This window comes from Dasypus novemcinctus, chromosome 16, assembly GCF_030445035.2.
Source record: "Dasypus novemcinctus isolate mDasNov1 chromosome 16, mDasNov1.1.hap2, whole genome shotgun sequence".
Classification (NCBI taxonomy): domain Eukaryota; kingdom Metazoa; phylum Chordata; class Mammalia; order Cingulata; family Dasypodidae; genus Dasypus; species Dasypus novemcinctus.
Genome location: NC_080688.1, coordinates 78,790,741 through 78,808,454, shown reverse-complemented (window position 1 = coordinate 78,808,454; position 17,714 = coordinate 78,790,741). Strand labels below are relative to the sequence as shown.

Sequence of the window (17,714 nt, the reverse complement as noted above, 5' to 3'; positions counted from 1 at the left end):
TATATGGAAAGTCCTTGCTAATAATTTTTAGTTGTTATTCCATGCCAAGAAGAACTGGGTTCATCCTGGCACATTAACAGCTATGAGAGTTACAATTCAGAGGATAAAGTACCTCCATATGTCTTCTCCCTCTTCTAGTAGACTGTAGCTGGAAAAAAGCCTAAAAAGTGGTGGTTAAAAAAAAAAATGTACAAAAAGTGGTTTGTAGAGTCATTAAGGAACACTATAAGGATTTTAGTTGGTAAGTTAGGACTGTCCCAAAATATCCTAATTTCTCTATCACTGATTTATTAATTCATAATTTCTATTTGTACCACTCTTGAAACTATTAATTCTTTAAGTATACAAATGTTGTGTTATATATTGACAACTATTTACCATGGATTCATCTCTTTCAAGCCTCTAAAGTACTAATATGTTCAAACTATACATAAAATTATAAACTTGAGTCAACATTTTCCCTTTGACATCAGCTCTTCAAATAAAGTCTCATTTTTAAAATCTTTCCTATAATTCTGAATTCAACATCTTAAAAATGGTGGCTAAATGTCCTTCAGAAGACAAGGTAACTGAGTTTGAAAAATGTCTTGGAAATATTAAATATAAAAGAAATATATTGAAAAGAACAGATAAATTTTAAGTATCAAATTTAAGAGCTCAAGAGTTTTTCACATTAAAAAATCATTAATATTAGATTTTATGTTTAATGTCAATAAATAATCAAATAATTAATAATAAATAACATTATGGCATTGGTAATATTTCCAAAAGGTAGCTTCTGTCCCTCCTCCCCCCATGTAAAAAGCTGATGAATTCATAGTCCATGTTTGTTTTCAAACATGTATTGGAACACGGACAAAACTTAATAAATATATATTGAGGTGAATTATAAAACTGTTCCCCTACTGATCATTAAAGAGGAAAAAGTGTAATAATCCAATTGTAGGAGATATTCCAACACTTTATTACCCCGCTAGAAAGGATGTTTGTAAGACTTTCAGAATTCATTTAACAGGTTTAAAGTAGTAACTGGCACCTTACTGAAGTCAATATCTTTTGCTTTAACTAATTTTGATTTTCTAATTGTAATAACAAGGATAGTTTTTGCTACATGAACTAATCACCACCCCTCAAATCCTAGGTCATCTATGTAATTTTGTATAAAATTAAATGAGAAAAGCTTCTAGCATTTGAGTTTGCTTTTCACTTTTTTGAGTAAAAAACAAAATAACTTCCAGTGATAGTAAAGCAATCTCTTTAGACGTTTTTACATTTTATTAATATTTTTACTTAGCTTTCCTACTTTTATAACAAAACTTCTGAAATATTCCCTAGGTACAGTCTTTTTCCCAAGATTTTTATTATTCAAAGGATTTTAAATCATAAAGAAAAATCACCTCAGAATATAAATTAGTATGTATTTGTACTATAAAAGCAGGGAAAAAAGCATCTTAAACAGTGAAAGTGATCAGATATTAAGAGGGGAGAAATGAAGTAGGAAATAAGACCTGGCAAGTTATAACATGTTAAAAAAAAAAAGCATGGAATATTGGTAAGATAATGGCTTTGGAATTTGAAAGGATTCAAAACTGAAAAGGAAGCACTGCATTTTGATCAAATGCCAAAGAGCAAAAGTTTGAGTACTTTAGGGCAAGAATCAAAATTCTATACAATGGGGAGTGGATGTAGCTCAGTGGTTGAGTGCCTGCTTCTCACCTATGAGGTTCGGGGTTCAATCCCCCATACCTTCAAATAAATAAATAAACAAATAAATAAATACACAAAAAGATTACATTCAATATCTATTTTAAAAATTCTATACACTCCTAAAAAGGCAATTAATTGAACTAATTTATTTATTCTGATAAAGTATGGTTCATGGCTTGCCCTAATTTTGCTGCTAAAATTATTTCCTATAGCTCAAGTCTCTTTTTAACATTTTGGATGGCTGTTATTCTTAAATATTCCAAATAATCTTTTGCTTAGGAATTAAGTAATAATGAATTACAATTTAAATTCAAGTACTGACAAGTTACTTATATTTACTTTAACCCTCAACTACAATACAATTTTTGGCTAATCCAAAACTAAAATCTTCATATGCCATTGTTCACTTAAAAATTGTTGAGCCTAGTATCATAAGACAGTATATCTGATTAAACTTCATTTGACTTGTACATGTTATATATGAGAAACATTTCATTTATTAGTATGTATGTTTTGGGGGAATCCACACATAAGAACATCCTTAATTCATTTGAAAATTGTTTCCTTTAAATCAAGAATGCTTTGAAAATGGTATTATTATATATAAACATACAATATATATTATATATAAAATATACATTAAACCTTAAAAAATATAATTTTTTAAAAAAATCCAAAGGAAAGAGCATACATATGTCAAAACAACCAGGAAGGGTTAGAAATGATTGAAGAAGGAAGAATAAAAAGCAAAATATAGTAAGAAAAAATGCATACTGATGCAGCTAAAACAACCTTGGAGATATCAACTATGATGAGATAATCAGAACACTGGTAAGCCAAGAAAGTAATGTGTAAAATTTAATACATAGCATAGAAAACAGAGAGGAGCCCAACAAGCCTAGTCAGTTTAAAATGAGGAAAACTGGACATATTTCTTGGTAGAAGTTAAATTTTTTTTTTCTTGTGAGGTATTGGGGGCTGAGGATTGAACCTAGGACCTTGTATGTGGGAAGCCGGGCCTCAACCACTGAGCCACATAGGCTTCCCTGAGTTGGGTTTTTCATTTGTTTTGCTTGTTGTTCATTTTTGTTTTTGTTTTGTTGTGGGTTTTTTTTTCCAGTAGGCATCAGGAACCGAACCCAGGACCCATGTGTGAGGTGGGCGCTCAACTGCTTGAGCCACATCTGCTCCAGAAGTTAAATTTTGATGAAGAAAATACTCATGAATTTTCTAAGTACTCAGGGAGTAGTAATCTGTAGAGAGATGAAACAAGCAAATTACATGCAAAGTTGAAAAGGGAGTGCTAAACTTGAAGATGAATCTTCTAATGCTTTGATAAGCTAAGCATTAGAGAACAATAAAAATCTAAGTTTCAAGAATGAAAATAATAAGATAAAAATGTTTGAATAAATGTTTATGTAATAGTTGTGTTCAGGATAAATGTAAAGGGAAAACACTAGCTAAGGAGTCAGTGAAAGTTGGCTGTTACTAGCAAGGCTTGATAATGTGGTCTAGAATAGAGAAACATCTATAAAACTAGCTATATTTATAGGTCACAAACACAAATGGCTAGGGGAATTAAGAAGGTAATGTAAACATGTAAAATTGTAAAATAAAGGATATAAGTAAAACAACATGCAAACATGATGGATAAACAGAACAGTGGGTTTCAGTGTATAGGAAAAAAAAAGGTAGAGGAACAACTGTGGCTAACTAAAGAGCCCATATCCCATCTAAAAGGGACAGGGAACTACTAAGCTCCAATTGAAAAGAAATATTTGGAAATGCAAGCTCCTTACTTCCAGATTTATGACTTTTCAAGAAAAGCTGGAAAATTGATATTTTTAGGTAAGAAATTTCAATTTTTAAAAGTTTAGTAACTAGCTCATCATAGGATCATTGAGTGGCCCAAACAAAACGTTATCAATGAGCCACACTAGATCTATGGATAAAAAGTGCAACCCCTGATTTAAATTACCAGGTGGCATTTTGCCAGGGTGTTGAAATTACTAGTTAAAGAAATAAAAATAAGAAAGAACATTATGATAGCACACAAGGAGAAAATAAGACTACTCACCTCTGGAAAAGTTCTATACTTCAAGGGCTGCTAAAATATCTATTCTTAGAATTATTAATATCTATAGTTCCTGGGGCTCAACCTTCAAGAAGCCTAACTGAAGTACTTAAATGACTTTACATCGCTGATATTGCTGAAAAGCATAGGATTCACTCAAAAACACAAAACAAAACCAGAAAAACCACTAACATGTAAAGAAGAGGGACCTAGCTTACCTACTTTTCTCAATGAGTTATGATCATCTGGGGCTTAAGTAATAATAATAATCCCATAAGTAAATAACCTCATAAGTAAAAAAACAGTTTGGAAAAATAATTTTCCACACAGCAAATATAAATAGCAATGTAAAGGAGCAAAGTTAGGTGTCTCAGAAGAGCGGCAGGTCTTTAAAGGTACTAACTACTTTTTGAAACTTTCAGGGAAATCTCTTTTCACCTTTGCTCCCTCCTACCCATTTCAGTGAGATCATAAAATTCAAACATTTAAAGTGATAATTCATTAGTTTTTAGTTCATTCACAGACTTGTGCAACCATCACCACAACCTAATTTTAGCACATTTTCCACATTTCAAAATTAAACCCAGTACTCATTAATTAGCCAGTTATTCTGTTTCCATTTTCCCAATCTCCATCCTAGCCCCAGGTTTCTCCTCTGCTTTTTCACCTTAGCTAGCCAGTAGCATATTTTTCCTTGCCATGGAAGGAAAATGAAAGTTAAGTTTTGATGTATTAGTTTAAAATGCTTTTAGAAATAATTCTTTGTGAAATCTTATCTTTAAAGTACTGAGCTTCCCTTTCAAATTCATTTAGAGCAGAGATTGTCAAAAATCAATTTTTTAAAGTAAAGTACATATTTTCTATATACATAGATCATAATAAAAAACATTTATTATTCCATAATTTAGCTCAAAGATTCAATTTTCCTCTACCAACCCATTAAAGTGAACTACTATGTAATTCATGTACAGAAAATTAGTCCATCATTTTATTTTTTACTCCCAAAATGGATAGGCAAGAAAACATTTTAAAATACAAATTGGATTTTAAGATGTACATTTTTTCCCCACTTTTTAACATCTCTGATATTGGGATACCACATCATAATTTAATCGGAATTCCTTTTCTTTGTTAAAGGTATATCACTCTTATAATCAATTGCATCTTAAAACTGAAAGATGGCATGTGGTATTAGAAAATGTTTTAAATATACTTTTGCTGCAGCCTGCAGGTTGAGAGATGTGGTTATTTTTCTGTTTTTAAAAGAAAGTAAAAACAAATACACTTGAATCTATATTCATTTTGCTTTCTACTTTTCAAAGAAAAATTTATTAGACAGCTTTTAGTCAAACTTTAAGCCACTCCTTTAAAAACAGTGGATCATAAAACAGTGGACAATGAATCATTATTTCTTTTTTTTATTGTTTAATTAGGGAATTTTCTTTATTTTTTCAAAATATTTATAAAATCATGTTTGATATTGCTTATCTTCTATTTTAACTTTTTGGAAGTAGTAAAGGTAACATTTGATTTGTAAAACTTTTAATTATATATATGTATGTACTGCCATGTTATGTGAAAAACCTTTCTTACTGAGAAATAAAATTTGAAAAAAAACCACTAATTTAAAAGACCAGATATTATGCAGATTTTAAAAATGAGTAAGTTCTTTATAGACTGGATCTCCAAAGATATCCAAAATATAATGTTATGTGGAAAAAAACAAAGCGAAGAAAAGCGCAGAGTATGGTGTCACTTGTGTTAATGATGGAAAAAAATATCATATATTCATATTTGTTTCTACATGCACAAAATATTGCTGATAAAATACATTAGAAGCTAGTAAAATTGACTGCAGGTGGGAGGGTAGCTCAGGCACAGGAGGAAGAAGAGTTTTAATTGTATTTCTTTTTACATTAAAAAAAATTTAAACCACATGAATGTATTACAGTCAAAATCCTAAAGGCAAACTATTCATAATGTTTTATTTATTTAAACAATTAGGAAATTACTATTATCAATCAGTTTACTAAAGAACATTTTTATTGTATTTACACGCCAATAAAATGTTTATACTGAGAAGTGATGATATAAACTCAAGAAGAAAACCAAAATGTTAGCCTTTCAATCAAAAAAGCATTTTAAAAATACAGATTTAAAGGACTAGGATGAGATATTAAATAAATATTAAATAATTAAATATCAAGGGAAGTAATGAAACAACAGTTTTGTCCTTTTATGTTCAGGGAGTGTTTTTAAATCAAACCAAGATATACTTCATCATTTACAAATTAATTTCAAGGGAATACTACTTTGGGACACTATAAATGTTAGTTTTCTAATACAATAAAACAAGGTAAAAATAATTCATTAACAAAGATAAATAATCAGTTCTTCATGAAATTATAAGTATATAAAGAATTTTTTTAAATATAAGAAATTTAAAATCAGCCAGAAAAGTAAACATCATACAACAAATTAAATATGTTTATGAATATATATATATATTTTTATATATACACCATATCTGATTACTGATGATGCAAGTTTATAAATTTTTCATGCAGTAGAATCAGATTTCAGGGGTAGTTTTTTATGATAATATGGAAATTAAAATGAAAAAGCTAAAACTGCATCTCATGATAACTGAGTTTCTGTAATATTTTAAAGGTTACATTGAAGAAACATAGTAAAAGAGTTGCAGACATTAATGCATTACATGGATTATGTTACAAGCTAAGAAAGGAAAAAAGAAGCTCAAACACCATTCTGCCAGGCAGAACTGCAAAACAATCTGAAATTAGACACTGATCCTTCAAGACAGAAAATTTTCCATATTAATTAATATCTTACAACTATTTTTAAATAATTAGGTAAAATACAACCATAGATACAAAGAGTCTATCTTTTTCATTAAAAATACTTAACAGAAAAAATTTCCAAAAGCTCTATATATACGTTTTCTTGAGGATCAGTACAAATTTCTTGTGCTAAACAGATAATTAAAGATAAGCTTTAAATGGATTTTGCCAATGCATTATATACCTATCGTACTGTAGGTCCCCTGATAATTATGATTGAAATAAGTGGTAAATATTAAGATGACAATAGTGGAAACTTATAAGATACATTCTAAAATGTTCTTAAAACTTTTTTTTAATAAAAATTTTTCATTAAAAAATTTGTGAATTGGAAATTTATCACATATTGAATTCAAATAATTTGTTTTGCAAACAAATCATCCACTCATTTAATTATAGATAACTTGTCATTAATCTATTATCAGCTAAATAAAGTATAAGGATAACTTCCTACAGTATGTACAGCTCATAATATAGGCTATGTGTACTAAAAATATTTGCACCTGTATTTTGGATATTTAAAGCATCTTTCAACAAGTTAACTATAAGAAAAACAAAATATGTGCTTTTATATGTTGTTTTCATCAATATTATAACTATCTTATTATTTTAAGTATACCTTATTGCTAAACATACATAGAAAACATGATAAAACTGCCATTTGTAATAGGAAACTATATTTAAGAAAAGAGGAACATAATTTTCAATCCAAAGAGTGTCCATTTCTATAGATTTATGATGCAGATCATATCAAGAGCAAAGATAAAATAAATTAGTTAATTGGTAATGTAAAAAACAGACAGTGTTCCTGGCACATAAATGGACCTACAGTAATAGTTAGTGCTGCAAAAGCTAATAATGCTTTAAGCAAAACTTGAAAAACATGAATACCATGCAGTTTTACTGAACTCACCTGACAGAGGTGTAAAACCATTCTCTAGGAGCAGAGATGCATGCACAAAAGTAAGAATATGATTGCAAGTAATAGACTTTAACAAAATAAAAATATAACACTAAACTTCAAAATGACAAAAAATGGACAACATGATGAGAACTGAGGTATGAAAAATATCTTTACATGTCTCACCTCTCTCTTTGCCAGCAGCACATTAGGGACAATGTGTGGCAGGCAGCGTCCCAGCATTAACATAACGCTTTTCTCACTGTCTGCAATCCGAGATACCTAGAAAACAAAGGGTTAATAAATGACTGAGGAGAATGTCTTTGCATCCTGATACTTAAAGTTCAGCTTTAGACCACTCCCACCTCTGCTCGAAATATACATTCCAAAATTACAACAAGAACAACAATAATAACCATGTCCCCAAATGGATAAACATATCTGTAGGCCAAAATGGATTAAAAACACCAGTAAGTAAGCGAGAATGAAGCTGGGAGGCCTGCTAACATCCAGTTCTCTAGAAATAAGTAGGGCTAGCCCAACCGAGTTAGGCTCAGTGGGGCTCCTTTTGTCCTAGAAAAGGTACATATTAGGGGTAGCCCAAGGAAGCAGACCTGTTTGCAATAAGGATTGCCAGAACGGCATCCAAACCATCCTTTAGTTCTTTGATATTGTCAATGACATTATGGGACAGATCCCATAAGGTACTAAGTGGAATCAACCAAAAAACAGCTAGAAAGTACCAAGAGAGAAGAAAAACAATAATAAAAATAACAAATATAACGTACACACTTAAATTAGTTTTCTTAATTATACCAAAGAGAGGCATATACTATATCTCAGTAGACATAACAAATTTAAAATATAGATCACTTTAATACTAATAAACAAAGCTTTAATCAAAAAAATAGAAATAATTAACTACCTTCCTTAAAGTTCAAAAATTTAGGAACTACTTCTTCGAACATTATTTTAAATAATAGATTTGTATTTGAAATAATGGCTAATCTCAGCTACTTTTGAATAAGAGATAATAAAAAGAAAAACATCTGAATATTTTTAAGACAGCAGCCAACAGTAATCTGGTATAATTTACCTCTGATCCTAGACGACTATCTGCTGACATTCGACAAAAAGAAAGTAGGGCTTGGTGAAAAGCAGGAGACAATTTCCTAGAAGAAAATAGTAGATGAAAAATAGGCAATACCAAAGAATTACCACTGACATTTAAGGCAAAGTAAGCTACATGTTTCAACTCCCATTCCTACCCCGCAAATTTTAACCAGATTTCTCAACCACCAATGACTCACTTGAAATTATACAGTGAGAAAAAAATCTCCTGGTCCTGAAGTAGCTTGATGTTATGTGAATAAATGGCTCAAACCTGAAGTGTTTTTGTAGGTATATAAAGTATTTGCAAAATCTGAAATAAGGAACTCCTCCCCCCTTAGTTCTCTGTGATCACAGAAAGATAAACAGTAGGTACAAAGATTGACCTGAGTATGTTGCTGAGGGGAATCAAATATTTGCAGATAGATACATCTAGCTAATGACAAATCTTATTGTTAGAAGTCCACATAGAATTAAAATTTAGAGATAAATGAAGAAGAGGCTCATTCAACATTCATGGTATATTTTAGAGAAAGTTTATTTTTTGCAATTGAAAATATTAGCCAATTTATGTTTAATAAAGGAGGTTAAAGCACCATTTACATTTCTAATAAATTCTTCTTTATACAGTATTATTCATAAAATTATGACTATGAGTTGTACTTTACTTGCTCAACCTACAAAAAATAGGCTAACACCAAAAATTACATGACAGAGCTTAGGCAGTATACCAGATGTTAGTATATACAAAGTGTGAGTATGAAATTACAATTCTTAGAGTTAAGAGTGGTGTACCAAAGCTTGCACCTGTTTGCTCATTTACGTTCCTCTTCCCATATTCTTTTAGTGGAGTGTACCATAGTTCATTTTAGTACCCGGCCAGAAACCTCAAGTCAGCCTTGTTCCTTCCCTTTCTTCTAACCCCATATCCAATCAATCTTTTACCATCTTAATATTTTGTGAATCTATCCACTTCTTTCCATTCCAAGTGCCAATGTTCCAATATAAACAGGCCTCAATCACTTCCTACTTGGATTCTTCCAGTAGATACACCTGGTTTCCCTTTCCCTAGTCTTGCTACCCTCCAATTACCTCTATCACAGAAGACTTTTTCTAAAATTTAGATACTGTTATGTAACAACTCTTTACAATGAGTTAACACAGGCTCTCACCACTTGATCTTTGCTTAATTCTTCAAACTCATCTCCTGTCATTCCTTTCACTTGCATTCTTTGTTTAAACCATACCGATTTCTTTTTTGTTCCCCTAATGCACTGTGTTAACTTCACACATGATATTCTCCCGTAATGGAAATGTTCTTCCTCTCACATCTTTGCCTGGTTAACTCCTACTTAGTCTTCAGGTCTCAGAATGTCACCTCTTCCATGAAACTTTTCCTGCTCTGATGATTATATTAGGTGCCTCTATTATTTGTTCACAAAGCAAGCTACACTTCCCTTCTATTACTATCTTTCATACCTTATTGTAATTGCTTGTCTGTTTCTCTTACACTAGACAATAAGGTCTGTGACTGAAGGGATTCCTATATGTCTTTCTTACTATTATATTCCTTTTAACAGTACCTGAAACATAGTAGGAGTTTAAAAAATTAGTTGAGGGAAGCAGACTTGGCCCAATGGATAGGGCCTCTGCCTACCACATGGGAGGTCCACGGTTCAAACCCCAGGCCTCCTTGGCCCGTGTGGAGATGGCCCATATAAATAAAAATAATAAATCTTAAAAAAAAAAAAATTAGTTGAACAAATTTAATAATCATGTATCTTCACAGGGAATCTTTGCAGTTCCAAAGGAGAAATATTAAAGCACTCCTAAATATTAAAGAACTATTATAAATGCAATTATTGTTGAATATCACAATATAGATTTTTATGACTGTTTTCTTATCTGTATTAGAATAAATCCACCTTGAGAATTGGGCTGTGTCTATTTCAACTCTGTAATTATTATAGAACTAGAGAAAAAACATATATATAGTAGATGAACAAAAGTTGTGGTTTGTTAGTAGAAAGCTTTTCTTTAAAACAAAACAAATATTTCTCATTAGTGCATACCTCTTGTCTAAAACAAATTAGTCATGCTTTCCTATATTATCCAAACACTAGGTATAATATCCCTCTGTGTTAGAGGAGGATGAAGCATGACCTTGGGGCTAAGGATACACCGTAGGTTATTTGTGAGTATTGAGTGAGTTAGTACACATAAAGCATTTATAATTGCCAGACATATAAAAAGAGAACCTAACTGGTTGACTGCTTTATTCCCCTTTGATATAATTTAATTTAGTAACTACTTTGTGACGTATATTTATGATATGTACCCTCCTGGGTGTAAAGTTTACACCACATGTAAAAATTAACTCATAATTTGCAAAAGCAGTTCAAAACATGGAATACAAACTAATCTACTGGGTTTATCAAATTGGATTGTGGTTTTATTTGATGGAGAAGATGACATTCCTTCCACTTCTCTCCTCAGGAAGGAATTTGTCCTGTGTGTAAAGTTTATGCCACATGTAAAAATTCACTCATATGAAATGCAAAAATAGTTCAAAATATGGAATACAAACTAACCTATTGGGTTTATCAAAATGGACTGTGGTTTTACTTGATGGAGAAGATGACATTCCTTCTGCTTCTCTTCTGGGGAAGGAATTCGGAAAATTCTCTTTAGGAATAGTGGAATCACCTTCATCTGATACTGAAAGATGTGTATCCTTGCTTTTTCCCTTGTCTGAACTATTTACAGCTGAATTCTGTCCACTGTCTTCAGAGTCTTTTTGGAGAGACTGATCCAAAGAAGGTTGAAGAGAGTCACAAACTACTGGAATGGAAAAGTGTTCATTTTTGAGGAAGTTGATTTCACTGTAAAAAGAAAGAAAAATTACCAAAAAAGAAAAAAAAAAAAACCAAACAGAACAAACCTGTATTTTTACACACTTTGATTGTATCATAAACCTTAATGGGTTCAGTGCTTTAAAACTCATCAATTTAAAATATTTTGGCAAATTATTAATCTTCTCTGTAATATACACTATTGCTTCATACACCTAACAGTTTATCTACAAACTCTCAACAATGAATCATAAAAATGGTTTTATGAACCCTGTTCTCAATCAGTGGTAACTACTTTTCCATCATAAGAACATACCTAATATAAAAAAATTGAAATTCTAGCACTTAACTTCCTTTCCCTCATTTGCAAAATGGGGATAATTTCTTCTAATTCACAGAATTATTATAAGTATTAAATGAAATAATAAATGGGAAACATGTACATCATTGATGTAAAGGTGTTATTTTATTGATACTGCTACAACTCAGGCAAAGTAAAATATACTTATTCCTTAGTTCCATTGATCAAGTATTTACCTTTCAAGTCTTCTGATTTGCTCCATCAAAGACCATTTCTCACTATTTAATAAACTAATTTTATCTTCCAGTTTCTGTACCAGCAAAGAGTTCTAAAATCAAAATGGAAGAAAAACAGAATCTCAAGCTCTCAGAGCATGCTTTTATATATTTTAAGGAAACTGTGTGGACTTGATTAGCTAGTTGATATTTCTCACCTCTATAGGCTGAGGAGTTTCAAGCGTTGGAGGAAGGTTGCCTAAAATGGGTGTAAGAGCCTCTAATTCATCTTCTTCTACTCCACTGGCCACATCCACAAGATCTTTCCCAGTTACTTGATGATTTCCAAAATCTCGGTAAAGTTGCAATAAGTCTGGAGGTTTTGGAATGTTTAATCCTACATCATCCCATAATTCAAAATCCTGAAATATAAATATATATTTATTTTAAATACCTATGAAGCAATTTTTTCCTGCTTTATTTAGATTCATTTTATTCCTTACTGCTAGTATCTTGAAAACCTAACATAATAATAATTCTGTTGTAATGTCAAAGTATGTATATGTTCCAAGTAAGTAAATGTCATTCTTAAACTTAATTAACATCTTCCACTGTCCAACATTCTTGTAAATTACAGGTCCACCTAAGTTTCCTGACATTCTAGGTAAACAGGTCTAACTCAGAAGATGTTGCACATACAATCTTTTTTTTTTTAATCTCTCAGAAATGTAAATTCTTAAGTCTAAGGCTTGTAAATCAAGCCTAAATGTTTGCATCAAGTTATAAAACATTTGTCTAGATTAGAAAAGTCTTAACTGATAAATTATACCTATTATTTATAGGCAATAAATGAACTTAGTGATGGTATTAATTTTGTTCTTATGGTATTAATTTTGTTCTTCCTTTATTTCTTCATTATTCCAATTTATAATATATATTGTTTAATCTCTAATGGGTAAGAAAACAATTTAATCTGCTTGCCTTCTTACAGTACCTGTTTGATTCAAAATTGTATTATTAAGAAGGCTTTGGGCATTTTTCAGCATCTAAATAGGTGCTCTTTGATTTGTTGTGTGTGAAATATTCTCTTTAATTGAACCTAATACAATTTTACTATTAAATTACAAAAAGGTGTGCTGCCTTAAGAATTCTATGGGCAAAGATTTTCAGAAGAACTTTATGAAGTTCCAGAAAACTAATCACATACAAATACATTGTCCTACCATTCTATCTTCCTCTAATCATCACTATTCTGTACTAATTTGATTTCTTATAATTAACTGATTTCTAATTTATTTCTGAAATTCCCTTTAAGAGACCATGGCATATTCATTTGAATATTCTCAAATGTACTACTCTCAATCCTTTGAATAATGGGAAATTACTGTGGGTTAAATAATTAAATAGGAATTAAAAGTGGCAGTTTTGGAGAAAATCAGACCTAAGAATGAAATTAATAATTTTCTCCATTTACTGTTATAAGGTGATTCGAGGCTTAAACTGCCATCTGCAAAGTGAGTGTATACTTCACTCTTAGGATTTTTGTAAGGATCAAATAAAATAATTTATGTAAACAGTTTAATATAGTGCTTGACAGACTATAAGAGTTAAATAATAACTTTTAAAAAATTTACTAAAGGAATATAACTCACATTATTCAAATGTTCATTTATCTACCAATATTCATCTAATACTTACTAGATAGCTATGCTGTGCTTAGTACCAGGAGTAAAATATTGTCACCTTTTAGGAGCTTTCAGTGACAACTAGGGACTCAGAGAGATAGGTAGAATCTAAAGTATCATTGATACTGTAATTGAAGTGCTGTCAAGAAGTCAGAGAAAGGAATCAATTTCTGTGTTGAGGTGGAACTCTCTTGGAATAAAGTAAGATATTTACTAGGCACATGGCAATGAGACGTTAGGGGGTAGGATGTGTATTTGGTTGTTGTAGAAGAAGTGTTTTATAAATGCTAATTATGTAAAGTTGATTGGTAGTAGCATACAAGTGTTCTAATTCTTACTGAATCTCTATTTATTTGATTTATCAGTTACTGGGAAAGGCATGTTGAAATTTCTAATAATTTTCCCTTTTAATTATGAAGGATAGACCATTTGCATTTAACTTATTAATATAATTGGATTTACATCTATCATCTTGCCATATAGTTTTCTGAGTCCCATTTGTTCTAAGTCTTTTCCTCTTTTTCCTGTCTTCTTTTGTGCATTATCAATATTTTTCACTTATTCAACAATTTTCCTATTCATTATTTAGTTGCTCATTTACAAAACATGTTTCATCTAAAATACATCATTAGTATAGTATATATTTATTTTAGCTAAATATTAAATATCACATATTTAATATTAATAATACATATTAAATTTAAAGCTACCATTTAATAAAAAATTACTAGTTTTTAAAATTACATTTAATTTTTGATAAAATACATTATAATGACTGAGGGAGTAACTTAGAGAACTTCTATTTTTACTAAAAGATCTAAAGGCTATTTTATGGATCAGTGCAATAATATTGATTTTAAATGATGGACTCTCAATTTCTATACAATAAACTCTTTGGTATTTATTTTTCTAAGGTCCAAGATTTGAACTGATCCATTAGCTCTCAGAAGTCAAAATATCCACAGTTGGGTGATGACATGTCTAAACAAGTCATCACTTGTTTAGAAGAGCTTACCAAAAAAATAATAATGAATTTCAGGAAGACACACAACTAAAAACCTCACTCTTATTTATGAAACATGCAAATATAACTGGATTATATTGTTACTGGGGAATTGTAAAAAACTACTTGAAGAGAACAAAAATTTTTTATGTAGAAAGCTACAAGGAAAGAAGAAAAGAAATTTACAAGCCAACAGAATACTAGACTGGGTGATATCAGGCACAGGAAAGGAACCATATAAAAAATGAGAAGATTAAGTGATAGTACATAAATTCTTTTTTTCTTCTTCTTCATTTCTATGTCAAGACTTGCTCTTCCATCCTCCATAAGTCCTTTTGCCCCATTCAGCTCCTAGAATGTCACTAGGCAAGCACTCCAGGAAGATTTTGAGGATCCTTTCCTTTAGAATATAAGCAGTCAAAGATGAAAGACCTAAAGATACTGATATAAATAGTCTAGTTGGATTAACATACTGTAAAGTCCACAATACATGAACTCTACCTGCATGCTCTGGGCCTCCTTCATTGTTTCAATGTTCTATTATCATTATGAGTGAACTACTAATCCCCAAATAAGAAAAATGTTAACTATGTAAGACATATCAACAAATCAATGTATAAATAAATAAATATTTAACAGATTGACAGGAAAATGAACAATTACTCAGAACACAGAGGAGGAAAAATGGCAGAGAAAGGTTAAGAAAATTAAAAGGTCAATACAGGTGGCTTAAATGTAAATAAAGAATTCTCAAAAGAGCAAACAGACAAAAGAAAGAAGTTTATCAAAGAAATAATTTAAAATACTTTTCTAGAACTGAGTGATGAGAAATTCTAGATTTAAAGGATGTGAGTGCTCAAAAAACATAATGAAATGAGAATAAGGCATATTATTGAGAAATTCAGGTGGCAATGTAGAGATCACAAAAGCCTCTCGAATTGGAAAAAAAAAAATCAAACAAACACAAATATGGTCATACCTATAGGATCAGGAATCAGAATGGCATATGCTATCCACTCTCAGGAATCCACAGGGAGATATGCTCCACTAAAATGAGAGAGTGAAGCAAGAGAGATCTGCGACAGAGATCAGGAGGTACAACTCAAAAAAGCAGGGAAAGGAAGTCCCAGGATGAGGCAGTACATCAGACACAGAGTAACACCTAGCCAGACTGGAGGTTAGAGGGGTCCAGAAGAGATTTTTTTCAAGATGAAAATGACAGAATATTGAATATGAATGAACTTAGTGAGACTAGGCCACCAGCCTATTTAAGGATGAAACAGTGATAAGTACTTAGAAAACAAATGAAAAGAGAAAATTATTAATTCCAAGAAAAATAAAAGTTCTGTAGGAAAGGAAAAGTAATAGTACACTTAGTCATAATAATGAAAACAGTATTACGCTAACCAAACTTAGCTAACAGAGAGGCTAGATTAAAGAGAAAGTAAATAAATGATATACTAAATAGGAAATACACTATTGTTTTTAAAATAAACAAGGTAAATTGATACCTGATCATCATTTTCATCTGAAAAGGTTATTGATGTAAGCTTGTAGTTATTCTTCAGTAAAAACTCATTGACTAAGAAATTTAGAGCTCTCTTTTCAAGAGGTTTGATTGGCTCCTGGAGGCAAAATAAAAATAGGATACAATATCATAAGTTTTTCTCCTTCAGTACTTGAGCTACCACTTTATGTGGAAGTTACTTTAAACTATATCACTCACCCACCTGAATTTCAGGACTTGATTTGTAATTTTTTCGTTCCTGTAATGGAACTTCATTTTCTGGGAGAAGAAAATATAAATAATATTTTACTATTTTATATTTGAAAATATCTCAGCTATTTCTACATTGTCAAAGTAATAAAATCTCAAAAAAGTTTTATGTACACCACCTGCAGCCTTTGTCAGGTTGGCTCGAAGGGCCTGAATGGTCTCCTTGGCTTTCCGTAGTTCAAACTCCAGGACTGGACAGGGATTTGGAATAAACACACACCAAGAAAAGGGAAACAAAAATAAAAAAATAAAAAGCAAGGATGGGTATGAAAAAAAAATACAATTTGTATTGAAAACAGAAAGCATGCAATCTTTATGAAACTTGTGAACGCATGCAGCAGAGTTGATTTGCAAGCAAACTGGTGAATGTTTTCCATAGTTTTAATAGAATCTGGGGAGCTATTGATCATTGTTCTAGCTGTCTGACAAGGAATAGCTCTATTTAAAAGTAAAATCTATGGCTTATATTCAATTAGATAAATAAAATATTAGTAATCTGGGTATTTCTTTCAGCTTCACCCAGTCTAGGGAAGAATATGCAATGAGATGCTTTCAAGTGACATAATTTTGGAGGAAAAGACAAAAATTAGATGAAGCCTAAGCAAATACACTAAAAAAAAAATCTCAGAATTAAAAAAGAAACATTATTTTTAACTGCTTTATCTAGCATAATGTTGTAAATCAATATACAGAGATGTTAGTGAATAGATTCCTTCATTAAGATGTTGAGGGAATACAGTTTAAACATTTAAAAAATTTGGGGATGCCTTTAAATTTTTCTAGAAACAGGCATATTATGTATGTTAAATACATATTTTTAAAATAAAGGTCCAATGCTTTTATTTTGGGTTTCACTTAAATCCAAAGAGTAGAAATAGTTACTCTTTTAATCTTTAATTAAGATAAATCTAAAGCAAATGATTGTGTACATTTCTAACCATGTATTTATTTAATGTTACTAAGTAAAGTTAAGTAAAACTGAAAAGTTTCTAATAACCTTTCAAATAAATGTTTTCAATTTAAGAGGTATTAATGAAGCTCAAATTTTCTTCTGTTACCACATGGTTTGACTAAAGGATAAACATGAATACTGGGGAAACATTAATAAGCTCTTTAAAATGTTTTATTATGACAATTTCTTTAAAATGTTATCAATATTGTGTGTAAATGCAAGCTTGAAAAAAATGCAAGCACAGACATAGGAAGAAAAGCCATTTCAGTGAAATAA

The 17,714-nt window shown here is 30.7% G+C and overlaps 1 protein-coding gene across 5 annotated transcripts in view; it reads right to left on the bottom strand.

Annotated features, from left to right (window-relative positions):
- The window catches only part of RELCH (RAB11 binding and LisH domain, coiled-coil and HEAT repeat containing), a 134,207-nt gene that overhangs the window by 71,627 nt on the left and 44,866 nt on the right, over positions 1 to 17,714 (bottom strand). For 3 of the 5 annotated variants that reach the window (XR_011646011.1, XM_004467239.4, XM_004467240.4), the window contains exons 3-10: positions 16,606 to 16,677; positions 16,440 to 16,495; positions 16,221 to 16,334; positions 12,240 to 12,443; positions 12,043 to 12,134; positions 11,245 to 11,535; positions 8,640 to 8,715; positions 7,730 to 7,825 (exon numbers count right to left, since the gene is read on the bottom strand). Coding sequence is in view for 4 of the 5 variants with exons in the window: in XM_004467239.4 (XP_004467296.1) it covers positions 7,730 to 7,825; positions 8,640 to 8,715; positions 11,245 to 11,535; positions 12,043 to 12,134; positions 12,240 to 12,443; positions 16,221 to 16,334; positions 16,440 to 16,495; positions 16,606 to 16,677 (1,001 nt within the window). In the remaining variant the exon portion in view is untranslated. The remainder of the gene's footprint in view (positions 1 to 7,729; positions 7,826 to 8,639; positions 8,716 to 11,244; positions 11,536 to 12,042; positions 12,135 to 12,239; positions 12,444 to 16,220; positions 16,335 to 16,439; positions 16,496 to 16,605; positions 16,678 to 17,714) is intronic. The other 2 variants (XM_004467242.4, XM_058277851.2) reach the window with 1 other exon arrangement.